General features: G+C 38.6%; 1 protein-coding gene across 15 annotated transcripts; it reads left to right on the top strand.

Moving 5' to 3' along the window:
- The first annotated feature begins 15 nt into the window (after positions 1-15).
- LOC124536958 (zinc finger protein ZFP2-like) lies at positions 16-16,281 on the top strand. Of its 15 annotated transcripts, none has more exons than XM_047113630.1 (21): positions 16-197; positions 1,908-2,082; positions 2,168-2,369; positions 2,515-2,580; positions 2,923-3,015; positions 3,291-3,374; positions 4,187-4,331; positions 6,058-6,168; positions 6,545-6,655; positions 6,782-6,892; positions 7,355-7,438; positions 8,023-8,106; positions 8,386-8,556; positions 8,635-8,805; positions 8,977-9,147; positions 9,909-9,978; positions 10,595-10,756; positions 11,022-11,156; positions 11,307-11,416; positions 11,483-11,561; positions 11,911-16,281. In XM_047113630.1, the coding sequence occupies exons 2-20, from the start codon at positions 2,048-2,050 to the stop codon at positions 11,545-11,547; spliced, it is 2,181 nt and encodes a 726-aa protein (XP_046969586.1). In that variant the 5' UTR covers positions 16-197; positions 1,908-2,047; the 3' UTR covers positions 11,548-11,561; positions 11,911-16,281. The 15 variants fall into 15 exon arrangements, with proteins under 15 accessions (XP_046969586.1, XP_046969587.1, XP_046969589.1 ...); XM_047113631.1 differs by having other exon boundaries at positions 1,911-2,082; XM_047113633.1 differs by lacking the exon at positions 11,483-11,561.
- Positions 16,282-21,042: the final 4,761 nt, after the last annotated feature.

The following is a 21,042-nucleotide window of genomic DNA, read 5'->3' on the forward strand; positions in this document are numbered from 1 at the left end:
GCGGAGAAGTCGTCCCCAAGCGTTCACGGCTTCTATGCGCACGAACGAACGCGCAGAACAATGAGGTAGCAGCCATTTTATGTCGGTGCCTAAGAAAAACATAATTCGAATGGCCAATCTTAACGAAATTGTGTAATTAGTGCTCTAATTTATGTGTTTCTGCACACGCAACTATTATTAGGTGTTTCTTTACTTATGTGAGTAGAAACTAAGTTTTGCTATATATAACGATAGACAATAAGCGTAATGAAACTTATCATTTTGCATATAAATGAAATGATTATTATTGAAAAATCTGTAGTTTGTTCCCTCCATAAAATATGAAAGATCAGTGATTCTTACGAGTGCGAATATTTATTTGTGAACGATGCTTGTGTTTACAAGTCTTTAATAGGCGATTGATGGTATCGCAAAAATGCATTCTGCATATTTAGGCATAAGATATGACATAACTTTCCTTACTAATAGTAATTTACTGCTTTGTAGACTAGTTTTTGTTTACATTACAATTGTAGTGGTCATTAATTACGCTTCTCATAACAACCGGCGTCGCGCAGCTTCGGCTTAAGTTGGGGACAAAATTCAATAACGAATTGGCCATTTTATTGATGGCAGGGGGGGAAGCTGGGTGGAGACTGTCGGTGAGCATCGGCCATTTAAATTTTTAGGCCTTTTTAACAGTTTTCTTACGTTTTGTTTACACTCCACCGAAATTGCAAACCTTACAGATATAAACAAAAAGTAATATATTATGTATGCTCACATACGGCGAATAGATAAACACGCATATCTGAACTTATTGAGCTCATAAATACAACTGTACAAAGTTGTTATATTATGATTAAAGCATTCAGTCAATGCCCTATGAATATTATTATTACTTCAAATGGTTTGTTGATGATATTAAACAACAAAATAAAAATAGTTCATAAATCTTATTAGAAAAAAATCTAATTTATTTGAGCAAAATCTTAATAATTATTAGAATATGATTTTTTATGAATAGCATGAAGTGAAAAAATAATAATTGTCAAAAAATTATAAAGAGCACTTGTGAAATTAGGAATAGTAGTAAGTCATTTAATTGTAAGGATGTATTTTGTTTATTATTTTTTTTAATAATAAAGTATGTTGATGTGTTTTTGTTTCATTTTTTGTTTTAGTTTCTGTTGTTTATTATATGAAAATGTAACTTGAAATACTTATTTCTTTAGTCATTGTACTATGTTTTTAACAGTCTAGTTAAGCCATATAATTATATCTAAGTATTTTTCCATCTGCATTTGAATGAAAAGGTGGTGCAAGAGTAGAGATGAAAAGTAACCTATGTTCTATTACAGAATATGAGCTACCTCTTTACCAAATTTCACTCAGATCCATTCAGTCATTCCGTGATTCAGTCTAGTGATTAAAATAACAAAGATCTATCCATCCAAATATTTCATTTACAACATCAGTAAGATTTTTAAGACAGTTAAAACGTTCAATTTGACAGAACAGGAATGTACCAAATACTTAACTATTACAGTTTTACTTTACTAAAACTCTTTACTTCTATTATTTATTGAAAAATATATTTCATTATATATATTTTATTTTTATACAGTAAATATAATTATATACAGTATATATAATACTATGTTTTTTTTTTAATTATTAGAAGAATAAAACACAGTAAAATAAGATTGGTACTTTTCTGAAGTTCATGGTCACTAATTATCTATGAACATTTCTGGTTCACCGAATTATACCTACTTATTTTTTCCAGTTAGTGGAATAAAACAGTAAATTATTTATTACTGTCATTTAAATATTGTACCAAGTCGGTGATGCAAACCTTTAGGTCTACACCAATAACCTGTTTCTAATAATTGTTATCCAGTATATTGAATACAATTTTTCATCAGCAGGTTGTGGTTGATGATGGGGGTGCAAGAAGCAGTCCGCCATTAGTTTCCCGGCACACTGGGGCGTGGGCGTCGGGGGTGTGGCACGGGGCGTGGGGGTCCCCGTGCCACCCCCCGGCGACCTTCTCGCCACGATATCCATGTTCGAACAGCAGATTAAGGCTGAGCCTATGAGGTAAGTCATATAAGCCAGGGATAAAAATTGGCATTTATTTTTATCATAAATTTAAACGATATTAATAGTAAAGTTATATTCACAGTTTCTACACACATCCACATATAAATACCGGTCCCCCAACAATAGTCCGTTCCGATTCAAACCATGGGATCATAAATATGAACCAGCACCATCCACAAGAAGATTCCAAGGATAGCCTCATAGTACAACAACAAGTACAACACCAACAGGAGCTGCTGGAACAGCACCAACAACACGAAATGCATGATGATGAGGTAGACAATGTAAGTCTTGTCAACTTTTAACACATTTTTAATAAGAATACTCATGTACTTCAGTAACAAAACCTCTTGTGTGAAGTAATTTTGATCCCGTAATGTTTTACTCGAAACAAACATGAAATAATTTAAACTTTTTGGTTGATTGCAGCTTAGCTTCAAGGGCATGGAAGATGAGGGGGTAGAAATGGACATGGATGGTCGACAATGTTCTCAGGTAAAATTAATTTAATTTTTTTTATTTGTACTTAAAATGCTCGACAGCAATTGATGAAATATGACATTGAGCTCATTTGTCACATCATAATATTCTATATAATAATGTAACATGTTCATTTATTATTAAAAGAAACAAAAATACACTACGGTCCAAGCAGCTGAATTTTATCAATGTGCGACTAAATCTGTCATGAGATTTAGCTCCTCAATTTTTTTTGCTTTTCTTCAATATCTTATTCGATATTGAAGAAAAGCCAAAAAACCGTAAAAAACCCCTTAATAATCTAACTAAAAAACCTGATAATAATGTCCTTTCTAAAGTATTATTTCAAATAAACAGGGTATGGGGGTTGACATGGGGTCAGTTCAAACAAAAATGGAAGTTTCAAATGGTGGCCAAGGAATGCCAAGGTCGAAACCTCAAGCCTGTAAGGTAAATAAATAATGTTAACTATTTACTTTTAAGTACCTATAAAAACTTGTAACATTTCTCTAAAAAAATGTTTGTGAACAAATTGCCAGTATTCAAAGGTTTTTATTCAATGAGAAGGCTCACAGTCCTTTTAAAAACTTTATACTTTATTTTCTTTTTTTTTTATAAAAAAAATTACTATTTTTACTTATACATTAATATTTCATAATAATATGATGACAGATAACTCATCAGCTTGTTTCATTACAAAGATAAAAACAACATATTGTTTTCAGGTTTGTGGAAAGGTACTTTCGTCAGCTTCTTCCTACTACGTCCACATGAAGCTACATTCAGGAAATAAACCCTTCCAATGCACAGTGAGTTATAGTTGTTACAATTATCTCTATTAGATTATTAAATTCAGTAATAACTAGATCATAGATTTACTTGGTGGTAGGGCTTTGTGCAAGCCCGTCTGGGTAGGTACCACCCACTCATCAGTTATTCTACCGCAAAATAACAGTACTCAGTAAATAATAAATAAATAAATATGAGACAACATCACATACATTACTCTGATCCCAATGTAAGTAGCTAAAGCACTTGTGTTATGGAAATCAGAAGTAACGACGGTACCACAAACACCCAGACCCAAGACAAGATAGAAAACTAATCGTAATCTACATCGACTCGGCCGAGAATCGAACCCGGGACCTCAGAGTGGCGTACCCATGAAAACCGGTGTACACACCACTCGACCACAGAGGTCGTCAGATTATCAGTATTGTTGTGTTCCGGTTTGAAGGCTGAGTGAGCCAGTGTAACTACAGACACAAGGGACGTAACATAGTTCCCAAGGTTGGTGGCACATTGACGATGTAAGGAATAGATAATATTTCTTACAGCGTCATTGTCTATGGGTGATGGTGACCACTTACCAACAGGTGGCCCATATGCTCGTCCGCCAATCTATACCATAAAAAAAAATAGATGGAGTGTTAGTGGTAGGCGTATTTAATTTCTCCGAGTATAAGGTAGCAAGGTAAAATTGTTGAGTTTATTATCTTTCGATCGTTGAGATAGAAACAAATACTCTCGTCAATCGCAATGAAACCGAGCCGTAAAGCATTACCAATACTGGTTGGGCGGCTCGGCTGAGACGCGTGGGTACAGCGGCGTCTGCCCGCAGGTGTGCGACGCGGCGTTCTGCCGCAAGCCGTACCTGGAGGTGCACATGCGCACGCACACTGGCGAGCGCCCGTTCCAGTGCGACCTGTGCCTCAAGCGCTTCACGCAGAAGTCCAGCCTCAACACGCACAAGCGCGTGCACACCGGTGAGTGCCCGCCCCGAGCCCCCCCCCCCCACACCCGCCGCTCCCCTCCCCTCGCTGGTCGCCCCTCTCGGCAGTCGGTCGGCAGCTTTATACAAGATTACGTCGGGTCAAAAATTGCCTATTCATTTGTTTATTTTAATACTTTAACGTACATGATGACGATTTGACGATGGTTATAATTTAAAAGCTTACCGTTAGATGGAAACAGATATTAAAATAACATTTTATAATCAACTAATAGCAGCATTAAATTAGATGCAAGTATGTGTAATCTCATTACAACAAATTACGTCGATCTTTTATATTTCGATATAACATTATGTTTAATGCATACACTGATGTATAATAAAATGTAACAAGGTTGTTAAGGTAATTATTTTTAAAATAGATAAATATCTTTTTATTGAAATATATATAATTTATTTTGTGGGGGCGATCAGCGACTATCTTTACTTGTGCTTTTTTATGTTATTAATAGAACAGAATTTCTTAGCATACTAAAATTGAAGTTTGATCTATAAATAACCATATTATTTATTTCCAAATATATTTATAGTGAGGCTTCCTTTAGCCCTTAAAGTGATAAAATCAACATATGAGATCAATTGTCACCGTCAATTTTCTTCGAAGTAGTTCCTCATAAATATTACTGATCTTTTATTTACAATAACAGATATTTTGATCTCATGTGATTACTAATGTAATTTCCATAGGTTTACATGTATGTAAAGTAGTTTTATCTGATTCTACATTCATATCATATCTAATCCTAATGATATTTTGTAATCGTAGTCAGATGTGGTACCTATAAAGTAGCCAAGTAACGAATCATAGAACATGTTGTTTGAATGTTTTATGGAAGTTACATTATTTCGAATACAATATCCTTTTAATGGATAAAGTACATATGATTTAACCGACACTCCCATGTTTAATGTACCATGAGGGGATTGTTTTTTAGAATTTTATATACTTTCGATCAAGTCAACCTCCTCCTGTTTCCGCGATAACGATGTATGTTTTGTTTGATTTTTATTTACTTGATTTTTGTTTATTCCTCGACTCTCTATGGCTCCGTTCTGCCGCCCTGATAGTTTATTTTATATGTTTTTTTTATAATTTGTGTTTTTTTATTACTGCATTAGTTTTTTTTTTTGTGAAACGAGAGCTTTATTATTCTTTTATTTGATTGAATAGTATAAACTTAATGGCTTAACTTTGGGTGAAGTAATTTTAGATAGTACTTGTATTCTTAAGTAAATGTAATCAGGTAAAGAAATAAACTAAAATTACGAACAGCAACGATATAGAAGTAGAGATTACATTTTCTAAAGCATTTCTCTAAATATTGTGTAGCACGTGGCCTCTGGACGAAACCTTTAAAGGTGAAATGTAAATGTAATACAATAGCCTATATTATTTGTATGCATTATGTTTCAAATTATACAAATGATCATAACGAAGTTACGACACTGGTGCGACTCACAGTTCGCTCGCGGCAAAACTGACAACACATATGCTTAACATAAACATGTGAATAGTTTTTGAGTTATGTCACGTAGTGAATTTATCTCGTACGAAATCAGGGCGTGAGGAAGGCTTCATCGATGAGAGGCAAACAGGGGGAGGTACGGAATACACGTTGGGCCATGAGTCCACCGTGCGTTCTTAGTGTGGCTTGAATGAAACGATGGGAGAGTGTCTTGGAATGTGGCCTCGCTTCTAGATGAGCACATGCGAGCCTTGATGGTGAAGGACCGGCCCTACAAGTGTGAGCTCTGTCAGATGCGCTTCACGCAGAGCTCCAGCCTCAACAGACACAAGAAAATACATACGGGTGGGTTTCAAACACACCGCCCATAGTCGTTACACATCTTTGCTTTATTAAATCCGGTGTCACGCCGTACGGCCCAATCTATATAATTTCGATGAAAGCTTTATTGTAGTTGTGCGTACTAGGTAGAGAGTTGTATTGCTAATTATAGACATACGCTACTAGGAGTCATGAGTAAAAGAATAATAAAACAGCATGAATCAGTTTCACATCCGAGTCGTGTTTTAGTGTTTGGTTTCCCATCGGTGCTAGGGAGCTCTTCGTAGCCGGCCTCCCCCTGTGTGTGGACGGATGTACAGTTAGACTTGTTAGGTGTAAATGAAATAAAATTGCTTGAGAGAATGCAGTGATGCTATATCGAAACTCGTATAACTTATAGAGGAGCACAGACGAGCCCTGTTAGAGAAAGTGCGGCCGTACCAGTGCCACATCTGTTTTATGCGCTTCACTCAGAAGTCCAGCCTGGGCCGACACGGAAAAATACACACCGGTAGGCATTTTGCCCTAAACTCCTTAAGTAGACAATGAATTATGTAATTTTAGAGCTCACGTATATTAGGCAGTACCTTGTTGAGTGCGTCGAGTTTTTGTAGCTGTATTTTATTGATATTTCTAGAGGAGCACATCCAATCGCTGATCAACAAAGTGCGCCCCTATCAATGCGACATCTGTGACAAGCGGTTCACTCAGAAGTCCAGCCTTGGCACTCATAAACGTATACACACCGGTGGGTCCCTTGATATCTCATTTTATGTTCCTACGGTTTCTGAGTCACAATCGAAAAAACGTTTCTACGATTGCTGTTGTGGCTTTGACACCTTTATTGTGAATAGTTTTAAGGGCTCCCAATCTTATTGGTAATGAGGGTTAGCGATTTGGAAGTGTTTTAGTAGTCGTATATTTTATTGTAAAATGTTAAATGAAGCACAAAAGACACGGACCGTTGCAATAGGGTTGAACGCGCTCAAAAACTATTCACAAACACTTAACTGTAAAGCATGTGTTCGTTGTGAGATTTTGTTAAGTTATCGTAGGCGAGAGAATGTTAGATGGACAAATAACTTGGTCGAAATTCCCTCATGGTAGTGGTGGTTCGCGACTCGGTATAGTGCGAGCTTAGTAGAATTATTTGTCCATCGAGGTTTTGTTTTGTTTCTCTGTCCCCCCGTGCCCGTGTGTGGCGGCGCAGGCGAGCGGCCCTTCCAGTGCACCGTCTGCCTCAAGTCCTTCACGCAGAAGTGCGCGCTCAATTTGCACGAAAAGATACATACGGGTTAGTAGCCCACATATACACTTAAAGCAGTTCCTTTCGGTACGATAAGCGATTTACGACTCGTCACACGCTCATACCATTTCATTTAGCGTCATGCTTATTTCCCGTTTTCCGTTGCCAGCCCGACCCGTTGTTTTACGATCTCCTTTCGACGGCTTCCATCTCGTTGCTTTCGACTAACATCTCGATTTCTTTTAACTCATCACTACGCGCGCTTTCACGTACTTCTGCACTCACCGAATATCCTTCCGCCTTTTTTAGATCAGCCGACCGTTAAACCCTCGCATACCCGTAATCATCTCCTAAGTTTAGCCATTACTGTTATCATCATATCTTCACGATAATTAATTCTTTCACAAAAGCGGTAATGCAATCGCCGCAAAACGCAATTTTGGCGGCTTCGTGTCGGTATCACTCGACAGCGCGTATCAGTCGGCTCGCCTCGGCGCGGCTCGTGCGGCGACGTGCGTTACTCGCTTTTGTGTGCACTGGGCGCAGTGCACGGGCGCCCTTACTCGTGCGGGCGATGCCCCGCGGCGTCGCCCGCCGGCCCTACCTGGACATTCACATGCGCACGCATACAGGCGAGCGGCCCTATCAGTGCGACGCGTGTCTCAAGCGCTTCACGCAGAAGTCGAGCCTCAATATACATAAACGGACGCACACAGGTGGGTGACACCGCGGGCCGGACTGGCCCCCCGCCCGCCCCGGCCTCTCTCCACCCTTGTCTCTCTCCTCCAAATCTCTATTATTTTTAATTTGGCGTGCTCGTGTGTCTCTTCTTTTATGTTTGCGCGAACCGTTCCGACCTAGGCGCTAGACGAGTAAAGATTTGGAGCGGAGTTAGCGGCGAGCGGCGACCAGTCCGCGCCGCGATCTCCGTAGGGCGAGGGCGAATAGCGCCCTTGCTAGCTCGCCGCCGCTATAATGTTTGTGTTGGGCACCAGTCCAGGGCAGACCGTTCCAGTGCCTGTCGTGTCCCGCCGCCTTCACCTGCAAGCAATACCTGGAGATACACACGCGCACGCACACCGGCGAGCGACCCTATCAGTGCGACATCTGCCTGAAGCGCTTCACGCAGAAGTCCAGTCTCAACATCCACAAGCGGACGCACTCAGGTACGTGGCGGCGCGGCAGGGCGGGCGGCTGCGCGGGCGGCAGCGCGGGCGCGGCACTGACTGTCCGTGTGCTTACAGTGCAGGGCCGGCCCTTCCAGTGCCTGCAGTGCCCGGCCGCCTTCACTTGCAAGCAGTACCTCGAAATCCACAACCGCACGCACACCGGCGAGCGCCCCTACCAGTGCGACGTCTGCCTCAAGAGATTCGCGCAAAAATCTACACTTAACATACACAAAAGAACGCACACAGGTTAGTTGTGTTTTCTTTAATTTCGCTTCAGTTTCTTTATCAGTCGAATCGATAGTAGATTGTTTCGGTATACATATATAACAAATTAATGTTGTCGGTGCCACATGTCCGTCGTGAGCGCAGAGTGTATAGATCTCATCAAACAGACGTACTAATGTGTGTGATGGTTAGTGCAAGGGCGGCCGTATCAATGCATGGAGTGTCCGGCGGCGTTCACTTGCAAGCCGTACCTGGAAATACACATGCGCACGCACACTGGCGAGCGGCCCTTCGAGTGCGATGTCTGTTACAAACGCTTCACGCAGAAATCTACCCTCAACATTCACAAGCGCATTCATACCGGTATGATACACGCGTCACTACGGTAACCCCTCGTGGTCTATCATCAGTATCTCAGTTGGCAGTTAAACAAGATTACCACTTTTGGATCGAGTAGTGGTCTAAAAGTTTTAGTCTCATTTAATGTCCTCTGTAACGTGTGTTATTTTAGAAGCCTAGATAATAAATGAGACGATTAGCATTGTATGGATTTTTAAAATCGTTTATATCTTTTAAACGATAGACAACTGCTTTCATGGTTTTGTATAAATATTTGACTTACATTTGTTGAATGCTACTCGTCCATATGCTTACGAAGTTTGGGTAGTTATTCACACAATAATGAGCTTTCTTAGTTTTTGATAAATTGTGTGAATGTATCCACTGCAATTGGAAGAAATACATAGAAGACGGCAAATTGCGATAACAGGTATATTTAATATAACCGTTGTGACTCAATGATGTGGCACCGACAACTGCTTATTTTCTTTTTATTTTATCATCCGCTACATCATCATTTTAAGTTTCAGATTTATATCATTTATTATGATTTTTTAGCTTAAATTCATTAATTTCAGACTTCACCATACTGCCTAATTGCATCTTGCCGTCTTTTTAACACCATTTTCGCCTTCGCTGCATCTTGATTAAATATATTTATATTATTTTTTAATATATATATTTTTAGTTATAATATATAATGGCTTTTATGATTTTTAATTTACTTTTTAAAATAATCCCCCATACATTTTTAAACTGTTATGTATACATATTTAATGTTGCAGGGGAACGTCCATACGCATGTGATATTTGCCAAAAACGATTTGCAGTGAAGAGTTACGTAACAGCACACAGGTAAAAGAAGTTCTTGTCTGCGATCGTCGACATTCGTTTTTCTTTATTAACTTAAAATATATAGTAAATACTAAGATAAATAGAATAAATATCATTTTTAATGTTTTTTAAATTGATAACTAAAGCTTGTTACACCTGCACTGTTTGCATCATGCTACTATTACTTAGTGGTAGGGCTTTGTGCAAGCCCGTCTGTATAGTACCCGTAGTAGAAATAAATAGTATTGATGTATTCCATTTGGGTGGCAGTATTACTAGCACGATTGATGTAACATCCAAGGCCGGTACTATTGGTGTTGTGGTTAATTTCATACAGCGTCAATATCCATAGGCAATGATGGCCACTTATCATCAGGTAGTCTATTTACCCGTCCACCTACCTCTACTATATCATAAAAGGACGGAGATTACATAGGATAGTTCTGTATCAACGCCAAAACTACTGATTACATTGATACTATAGTATCAATATAATCAGTATGATATATATATTTATATATTTGATATATATATATATTTTTTTTTTGATATATATATATATTTTTTTTTTGATACTATAGTTAGAGGTTATTAATATATTTTGTTGTACAGTCACAATAACGTCTCGTACTTACAGATGGTCTCACGTGGCGGACAAGCCGCTGAACTGCGAGCGGTGCTCGATGACGTTCACGTCCAAGTCGCAGTTCGCGCTGCACATCCGCACGCACTCCAGCGGGCCCTGCTACGAGTGCAGCGTCTGCGGCCGCACCTTCGTCCGCGACAGCTACCTCATACGGTACGGCGGTACTACACGCTCCTATATCGATATATGATATACATACATACCGTTATCCGTAATATATCTTTATATGTTTGATATGAATAATGTAAATCGAACCAAAAACAGTTTAACATTATTTTATTTATTTGGTCGTATTGGCCAACCAACCGCTTGATTATTTCCGTGCAATATATATTTGACATATTTCTAGATAGCAAAATATTACACAAATGATCTACCTCGTCAAATTATACTAAAACAATTATTTTTGATCCGTCAGACACCACAATCGGGTGCACCGCGAGAACCACAGCAACGTGTCAGCGAATAGCATCGGCACTATCAACAGCGTGGCCACCAACACGAACAACTCCAACAACGGGAACTACGACTCGCCCGGTGTCTGCGATTTAAGGTAACAACTCACTGCTACCTCAAATAATACGATATAAAAACTATGGCAGCGAACAAATATGACAAGTCCTACAGCTTGTGAACGAAATGATTAAACTGATGACTGATTGCACTTATTTAAAGCTAGTAACCCATGTGATTTATGTTTTAGTTTCGTGCCAATGGTGAACCGTTACATGACGTCTCAAGGCACCCAGGTGTCGATGCAGGACACGCAGAGCAAAATGTCCGCCATGTCGCCGCAGTCCATCGCCTCAATCTGTAAGTTGAACACGAGCAGTGATATGATGTAAGGCGTCGCGGTGAGTAACGGCCGGCTGTTCGCAGCGTCGCCGCCGCCGCCGCACACGCCCACGCCGCAGCCGCTGCCCGCGCTGCGCCTCGCCGACTGATCCGCACCGCACACGTACGTCCGCCCTCCGCCCCCCGCCCCCCGCTTGCACGTGTGCATAGGGAGATTGTCGTATTACGTCATGCTGCTTTACAAGTTTGCTACGTATCCATAGGGAGATTGTCGTATTACGTCACGCTGCATTACAAGTTTGCGCTGCCCGTGTACTTGAAAATAAATAGTGGCCGACTTATTGCCACTATTTATTTATCTCCATATTTTATCCATTCTCCGCTTTGACAATCTATCTAGACATACTCAAAGCTATTAAGATTATTTTATTTTTGCTTTTTAATGATTACTACATGATTTTTTTATAAATAGATTGTCAGATCTCAACAGTAATGGAATATTGTCGTTGCAGAAGTTTTCATAGCTCTCGATGGATCGGCGAGCGGTTCGAGTGCAATAACTAAAAAGGCAGCCGTCGGAGCAGCTAAGGGAGAAAAAAACGAGAGCACGAAATTGAGAGCCGAGGCTCCTGAAAATGTCCAGCGTGGACTTATACACAGAAACAGATTGTTTATTTTATATTATTTATTTATCCGTTTAATTTCGTCGGCCGTGACGCGTGCGGTAGGAAGAGAAACCCTCGGGCAATGGCAGCAGCAGCGGCAGCGAGCGGGACATCACAGTGGAGTCGAGGAGTATAGCAGTAGTCACGTAGCGGTACCGCCTATCATTGCATTGTGATTTATACCCACGACTGTGATTTATCTCTACCATCACACGATTATATTAATTCGTGGTGGCAAACATAAATCGATACTTAACTCTCATCGTTATAGATCGTAGGCCTAAATTTATGATCTCATATTCTAATTTGCTTAGTGATAACTTTCGGAATCGTATATGGTTAATCTCCGACTTTGAAATTCTAAATTTTTAACGTTCACTCGCTCATTATCCGCGTCTTCATTAGTCGTAGTGAAAGTAACAATATCTTATTGCGATGCTTTAACTTAGGATGTGTCAGTGTATATGAAGTTCAATAATTTTATAGAACTGTTACCGTGGAAATATGAAGTATTTTGATCGGTAAGAATTTAAGGGACTCTTTAGATGATACTTCTCCTAATTAATCCGTAAGAATGCTTTAATAATGGTTCAGGTTTCATACGAGAATAATAATATATACAAGTACAAAATAAATCGAGTCGCAGAGTCCTCAGAGGCAATAATAAGGCTTCACAAAATAAATTTAATATGATGTTTATTGGAGTAATCCAGAGAAGTGCCTGTTGCAACATAAAATTGGCAATATTTTTTAATCGTATTTCGTTCATAATAAAAATATGTTCGGTGTTCAAAATGTGATCGTCGCCACAAGTCGGTCGCGTGTGGTCATATGGCAATAAGTGGAACCTAAGGCAGTTGTATTTCATGTGCGGTTAGTTATCGGTACAGAGCGTTTCGTTTGTGAAGCTTCTTACTAAACTTTGTGTGCCTTCTAGCAGATAGCGACGTTAGGCAATATCAATCATAACACCATCGATAACACTTCATTTCGTTCACTCGTCTCGACTTTATTCGCGATGTATTTCATTTTATTTCTCATCTTATTATTGCAAAATATTGTTTTTCGTATAGGATACGTTTTAAATCATTTTATGAAAATATGTTTGCTGATGTTTAACATTGTTCCATTGCTATTTTATTCGAATAATAGTGATAACATAGATATAGCGCAGTAGTCTTCCAATACCTTGAGACAATGTTCTTTAGCACGAGGAGTGCGAGTAATGTGTCCGCTGCGGGGGTTCCTTATGGTTTGCCATTATTGATATCAAAGATAGATTGGTGCCATTTCTATGTAAATGAGTGGTAGCGTAAGTTTAGTTAAGTTTGCAGGTCAGGGTAGATTGGAAATAAAATATTGTAGTGAATTCACTTTCTTGTAGTGTTATATACCCACTTTTGTCTGAACCGCGATTTTTACTTCTAACAATATAATATTGTTTTTGTTTTCTGTTTATATATTTTTTTATATACATTATTTTATTTCCACGACGTTGTGTGTCCATGAGCTGAGGGTCGAAATTGTAAATATTGGTAGGGTTTATTTATTCAAATGGAGTAATACGATTCAAAATTAATGTAAGAATATGATTTGTAGAATCATTTTTCTTCTACAATCATAGAGTATATCGAACTGATGATAAAAAAAAATGAAATTAATCATAGAATATTTAGCGCAGAAGTATACTTTTGGGTATTAAAATCAAAATTTCCTTGTAGATATAAATATTAATAATAATAATATATACATATGGATGTTGTTTGATAGTCCTCAATATTTTTTTATATTTTGATAGTTCTGTATTTGAGACACGAAAAAATAGGCCAATAATTCTTTCATCATTTACATATATACGATAAATATGTATGTAGAAGGTACTTTAAGATAAATTGACATGACGGATGCATTTAGTTTCCCGGAAGAAATGAAGATAGAAACAATTATCAAAATATTTCTTGTCTTTAATAAATTCTTTTTTTTTTATAAGTTTCTTACCAAGCCATTGAGAACAGTATTATTTAGAGAAACTAGAAGTTTGGTTTAACGTGTAGAATAAATCTTCAATTACCAGGATTTAAACACCATTGAGACAAAAATAACATTATTTACCAATAGTTTGTAGCAACACTGTCAAATACCACGTAATTGGTTTTTATCAATGTTGGTACTGTATAATTCATAGATATTATGAATGGGAATAGAAACACCAACATAGTAAACTAGGTACATATAAAGTATATAAATATATGTTTATCGCATATCGAAGACTCGGGGAGAGTGATTTTTCTTTGAGGAATTATATAATTAGTTATATATTTTTGTTGTTATCTGTTCAGCCTTTATGATTGTTTTCCTTATTATAAATTATTAATGCATTGATCTATCGTTGCGTTATTCTCACCGAGTCGAGAGATAGGCATAGAAGCGTCCCTTTTCCGTTACGAAACGAGCTCCCCTTTTACAACCCGTATTTACGTATCGACTAGGGCAAGGCGCGCGTTTCGTAAATGATCAGGGTCTAAAATAAAAACAGATAAGACGCATAAATTAGGTTGAGATCCACTAAATAGTTTTTAAGGCGAGTCCTAAGTGGGTTAAAATTTGTGTGTCTTCTCTGCCCAAACTATTTTACATACCGATGTTAGTTACTATGTATACTTAGAGGGTAATATTAAACTATGTATTTGATTACGTAACCGTCAGAGTGTTATAAGTTATATTCTCTTTCTCTACTTATATTTTTTGAACCGTAGAAAAGACTGAATCACTAAAACGATCCACAACTTTGAAACATAAGAATACTCACGTAAATTGGCAAAATTTTATTAGATCGTATATTTATTTTTGTTAAAACATCGGAGCGGTTGTGGTGTTGGACCAACCAGTTCATATGTGAAATTCATAACTTCGGTTAAAGAAAGCGTACATATCCTTATCCTGAATATAAATGTATAGTTGCGTTTTGGAAGCAGAGTACTAGTCCCGGCCGCGGTGGAGCGAACACGAACAGCAGTGAGCCTTGTGTAATCGTTACGTCTAAGCTACATAAATATATTTTAGTTCTATCGTATCGTTAGATTTACGCGTACTTCCGCTTTGCCAACATATTGCGTTGCTTACATCATAATCATACGAGAGTACAGCCTAAGGATTTTAACTTTTTTTTATATACTGAGAGCTATTTCTAAGTCACTGTTTTTTTACAATTTGTAGTTATATATTATTACTAACAAAAATGGCTAAAAGCCAAACTTGGACACGTTTTGGAGTATTTTACATACTTTTAATTTCGATTTTATTAAAAGTCGAAGAACAAAAATCATGGCATGATTTTTTATCTGCGGTCATTTAGTTATAGCTCTACAGAGTTTTATTGACCAATATTTTTAACTACAACTGTTTTTCTTTTATTGTTAAAATTTTTAGGCTAGTTTATATTTTATGAAATAAGTTAGATTTGTTAAATGTGGTGTATTACATTGCACGTGAATATGATATGACCTTTACAGCCTTCTTTGCGTAAACCATTGTTTTAGTCTGAATGTATTGTGATAAATTAATTATTATTATTAGTTTAATAAGCGGCTGGTAACACTTAAACTCCGAGTAGTGATAAAAGCGATTATCCTATCGGACAACTAGATGTTGTTACTTTCTATATTTTATATTGTTATTTTTTCCTATTGATGTATACGTTTTTTTACATGATTACAAATTTTATTCTATGCGGACTGACTCTACACGCTACACTATTACTAGCTATTTAGCTGATTTGGGTGTTATCATCATCTTAAATATAATTCTTATTCTATTTTATCCTTAAATATTGTTTATCGTTAATATTTTGAGAGTATACAACTTTTCAACTAAGTAAAGAGGCTGTAAGGGAAATTATGTAGTCAGCATTATGTATATGCTTTAATGTGATTTTTTAAATGTACTCTTTATTATATAATAGTATCATCAATCAATATAATTAGCGAACTAACAAAGCGATTTTTAATTTTTTTAAGTTCATAGTGATTTATATTGAGATCAAAATAAATACAGAGTTTATTTAATTTTATGGAAAATATACATTGTAAAATTTTAGTGCTCTTTTTGAAGAGCTCTATTAAAAAGAAATCTATATGAATGCAAAATAACAAGTCACGATTCTTTTAGAGGTCGCCATGTAGTCGAGAAAAATAAACGTGCCATGATATTTGTGGCTAACTTTCTTGTTTAATTTATCCCTGCACACAAAATAATCCTCTTATGCCTCTACTATAAGTTAATAAAATAAGAAAACATTCATAATATTCAATAGCATTGAGCATGTACTCACTTGATTTGCCGCTGATTTATTCTGCGATGGACAAGAAAATTCATATAAAACATTGTTCAATACGGTATGGTAAGAGTTACGATTAAAGTTGCTTCAGCGATTAATCTTCATTATGTTATATACTTTAACAAAATAAAATAAATATACATAAAACATACAGCGCGCTATCGCTTATAGAGCATAGTTTTCTTGCAATCAACATAGTCTGATACTATATCGACTCTAAATTAGACAGATTGTAAGATATCATGGTCTGCAAATAGATACCTATCACATAGGTATTCCTTTTTATTGTGGTATAACGTATTATTGTCTGGGTCACTTAACCAAGAAATAATGTTAGTTACTTTACTATTAAATTCTTAGTGTCCACTTTAAATCCAAGTGCATACTTCAATTCTACATTTTGAATTACAACTGTTTACCGCGCTGCTCATTACGCACCCACACCGAATGGCGGAGCGACGCTAATGTCAGGTGTACATTTGGACACTGCAGGACTACAGTGTAGTTAAAAAAAGTGTGTGTGACCGGATAGCAAAATCTAGTACAAATATATTGATGGATGATGAAGACCTAAGTACACATGCATATCATAAGTACTTAAACTCACAATAGATATTGCTAAACTTTTTTAATTTACTAACCAATGCTGATAATTATTAATATTAGTTTCCAATAAAAGATACACCGTTAACAAACATGTTTCAGGAGGAAACAAAATACTTCAAACAGTTTAACATAAAAAAAATGTCCTCCAAAGGAGCTTTAGAGGAGAGTTGAGGCTTCTTGAATAAGACTCTTGATGAGTGGTCGAAGGAATGATTTTAATGAAAAATTGCACAGGTATATATACAAAAAATACAAAATAAATTAACCAATCAAAAAACAGTATAAAGAAATAATAAGAAATAAAAGAGACGGAGGATATCGTTCCGTCTTTCTCGCACACGCTGACGTCATGCGCCGAGCTGCGCGCGTATTATGCCGGGTCGCGTAACTGCTGCCGCGATGTTATAAATATCGCCCCCGCACGTCGCGTCAGCCATTTCGTTCGAGCGCCGCGCGGAGAGAGGACGACTGCACTGAAGATCGCCGTGTCGACTTGCTATGTGTTGTGTAGTGAAGTGTTGAAGAAAGATGAAGATATGAAGATAAACGAATCTAAAAACAGTCCTTTTCAGGACTAATCTTGTTTCGATACGACTTGAAAAACAGTCCTTTTCAGGACTAATCTTGTTTCATTACGACGCAAAAAAACAGTCCTTTTCAGGACTAAACTTGTTTCAACGACGACGCGAAAAACAGTCCTTTTCAGGACTAATCTTGTTTCAATACGACGCGTCTTAACAGTGCTGCTACAGGAGTCCCCCTCAAGTGAAACGTACCGGCAGTTTGATGTTGCGGCCTGACCTTGATGTTTTGATGTTGACAGGCTGTGACGTCAAGTTATTCGATACGTTAGGTAACTGGTTTTCTATGGTAACGGTTTTTTTGTGGTAAGGTAAGGTAATGGTAAGGTTTGTATCTGGTTGAGTGAGGTTATTTTGTTCTTCTGGTTCTTGCAGCACGTATGCAGGTTTCAATCGGTCGATTGATATGTTGGTTTGACGGTCGGGTAATTGAATCGTAAACACCTTATTCGATCGTTGTACGACTCGATAGGGACCTTCATATGGTGCTTGAAGTGGCGTTCTTAATGCGTCGACTCTAATAAACACATGACTGCATGTACGTAGGTCTTGATGCACGAAGATGTGTTTATTGTTTCGATGTGTTTCGAACGGCTGAGGCTTATATTGAGCGATGTTCGCGCGTAGTTTTTCGACGTACGTACTATCCATCGTAGATGTAGGTATGGATGTGCTTGCGTCGGTGCGTAGTGCGGCTCGCAGTCCGAGTAGTACTGTAGCGAGTTCATTGCTCCACGAACTCGTGTTCGATAGTTTCGCTCGCAGTGCAGTCTTCAATGTACGATGCCAGCGTTCGACGATTCCGTTGCTTTGCGGATGGTATGGCGTAGTACGGATTTTGTTTATTCCGAGAATTTTCACAAGGTTATTGAACAGGTGACTTTCGAACTGTCGGCCTTGATCGCTTGTTATTGTGGCGGGACATCCGAATCTTGCTATCCAGTGATTATAGACGACTTCTGCGACTGTCTCAGCTGATATGTCGGCGGTAGGTATAGCTTCGGGCCAGCGGGTTTGTCTGTCTATCATCGTGATTAAGTAGCGATGTCCTTGTGCTGTAGTAGGAAGCGGTCCGACGATGTCTATGTGGATGTGTTGAAAACGGTCGCTTGGCGGGAATGCTTCGATGTGGCTTGACGTGTGACGTTGTATCTTACTTTTTTGACAGTTAATACAACTTTTCGTCCATTGAGCGATGTCCGAGTTCATTGAAGGCCAAAAGAATTTTTTCGTAAGCATCTTGCGCGTTGTTCGGGTTCCGGGATGACTTATATTATGTACGCTGTTAAAAACTTGCTTTCTATATTCTTCGGGTATATAAGGTCGAATTTGAGATGTAGATATTTCGCAATATATTTCGCTGTCGGTGTTCGGGATATTTATTTTTTTGAAGGATAAGTTGCTCTGTTGTAATAATTTTTGAATGTTGCTGTCTCTTTCTTGAGCGTTCGCTATTTCGCTGTAATTGATTGTGGATGGGCAGGCTATTGCTTCGATTCGGCTTAAGGCGTCTGCGACGATGTTATTTTTCCCGCTTATGTGACGTATGTCCGTGGTGAATTCGCTTATGTATAACAGCTGTCTTGTTCGCCGCGGAGTTTCGTTCGATGTTTGCGTCTTGTTCATAGCGAATGTAAGCGGTTTGTGGTCGGTGAATATTATTATTTGTCGTCCTTCGAAGATCTTACGAAAGTGTTTAACTGCCATGTAGATAGATAGGAGTTCTCGATCATATGTTGAATATTTGATTTGTGCGTCGGAGAATTTCTTTGAAAAGTAAGCGATAGGTTGCCATTTCTCTTTGATATATTGTTGTAGGACGGCTCCTGCGGATGTATCGGATGCGTCGCAGAATATCGCAAGCGTAGCTTGATGTGAGGGGTGAGCGAGTAAGGTGGCGTCGGTTATGCTCTTCTTACACGCTTCGAAGGCTTGCGTTGCTTCTTCGGTCCATTGAATGACGGTTTTATCGCGCTTCTTTACGTTGTGTAGGTATGAGTTTAACGGAGCTTGTAGTGTAGCTGCGTTCGGTATGTGGTCACGGTAGAAGTTAAGCATACCGAGAAATCTTCTTAACTCTTCTATTGTTTTCGGTTTAGGATAGTCGACTATTGCTTTTACTTTTTCTTCAGGCGGTTTAATTCCCTCTTTAGAAACGATGTACCCGAGGAATTTGACTTCAGACTGGCCTAGGTTGCATTTGGCGGGGTTGATAGTGATTCCATTCTCTTCGAGTCTTCGTAAAACTGTTCGGAGATGTTCTCGATGTTCGGTTTCATTGTTTGAAGCGATGAGTACGTCGTCGATGAATGGAAACACGTAGTCTAATCCTCGAAGTACTTGATGTATAAAACGTTGGAATGTCTGTCCGGCGTTTTTTAATCCGGGACACATTCGGGGAAATTCGAATAAACCCATTGGTGTTATAATGGCGGTTTTCTCGATGTCTTCTTCCCTTACGCTTAGTTGTTGGTATGCTCGGTTGAGATCGATCGTTGAAAATATTGTTTTCCCGCAGAGATGATACGTAAAGTCCTTGACTCGCGGTACCGGATAGCGATCGGGTTTTGTAATAGCGTTGAGTCTCCGGTAATCGCCGCATACTCGTATGTCACCGTTTTTCTTAGGAACGATGTGCAGTGGCGATGACCATGGGCTTTTACTCGGTCTGCAGAGTCCTTGTTGAATCATGTTTTCGAACTCTTTCTTGACTTTTTCATATCGATGTGGCGGGATCGGTCGAGCGCGACAATGTATAGGCGGGCCTTGTGTCTCGATGTAATGTTCGACGTTAATCTTCGGTTGTAGTTGCATCGCAGTTAGTCGCGTAGTGCCGGGAAACTCTGCTAATATTTCGTGGTAGGCGTTGCGGATATCTATACTGCGGACTGTCGGCGTGTCTGTTGATGTTATAGGAGCGTTGATCTTGAGATTTGTGACGGCGTCAATCAATCTTCGATTTTTTAAATCTACGATCAATTGATGGTGGTTTAGAAAATCGGCTCCTAGTATAGGCTTTGACACGTCAGCAACGATGAATTTCCATTTGTACGGACGTCGTAGGTTGAGATCGAGTTCGAGTGTTTTTTCGCCATATGTTGATATTGTCGTGTTGTTCGCAGCGTACAGTTTGAATGGTAACGGCGTTGTTTTCTGGCCTTGTCTTCTTGGTAGAACGGATATGTTAGCCCCAGTATCTACTAAGAAAGATAGTTTCGTCTTCTTGTCTGTTACGAATAGGCGGTATGATGTAGTAGGAACGCCGGATTCCGCCGCAGCCAACGTTCTTTCTAGTTTTCCGATGCTTCTTTTTTATAGCTGCAGGGTGTTGTGCAGCGCCTCGCTTGACTACCGAAACGACGGTGGTAGTAACAGTAGGGTGATGATGATGATTCTTCACGTGTGCGGGATCGGGACGAGCTTCGTTGGCGGGACCGGAATCGTTGACGGTGATGG

This window comes from Vanessa cardui, chromosome 17, assembly GCF_905220365.1.
Source record: "Vanessa cardui chromosome 17, ilVanCard2.1, whole genome shotgun sequence".
NCBI classification, from domain to species: domain Eukaryota; kingdom Metazoa; phylum Arthropoda; class Insecta; order Lepidoptera; family Nymphalidae; genus Vanessa; species Vanessa cardui.

Excerpts from the sequence above, each read along its gene's own strand:
- LOC124536958 (XM_047113630.1), top strand. The coding sequence starts at position 2,048 with ATGTTCGAACAGCAGATTAAGGCTGAGCCTATGAG. Across the intron at positions 2,581-2,922 it reads ATGGTCGACAATGTTCTCAG|GGTATGGGGGTTGACATGGG; the intron begins GTAAAATTAATT and ends TCAAATAAACAG. Across the intron at positions 8,107-8,385 it reads ACATAAACGGACGCACACAG|TCCAGGGCAGACCGTTCCAG; the intron begins GTGGGTGACACC and ends GTTGGGCACCAG.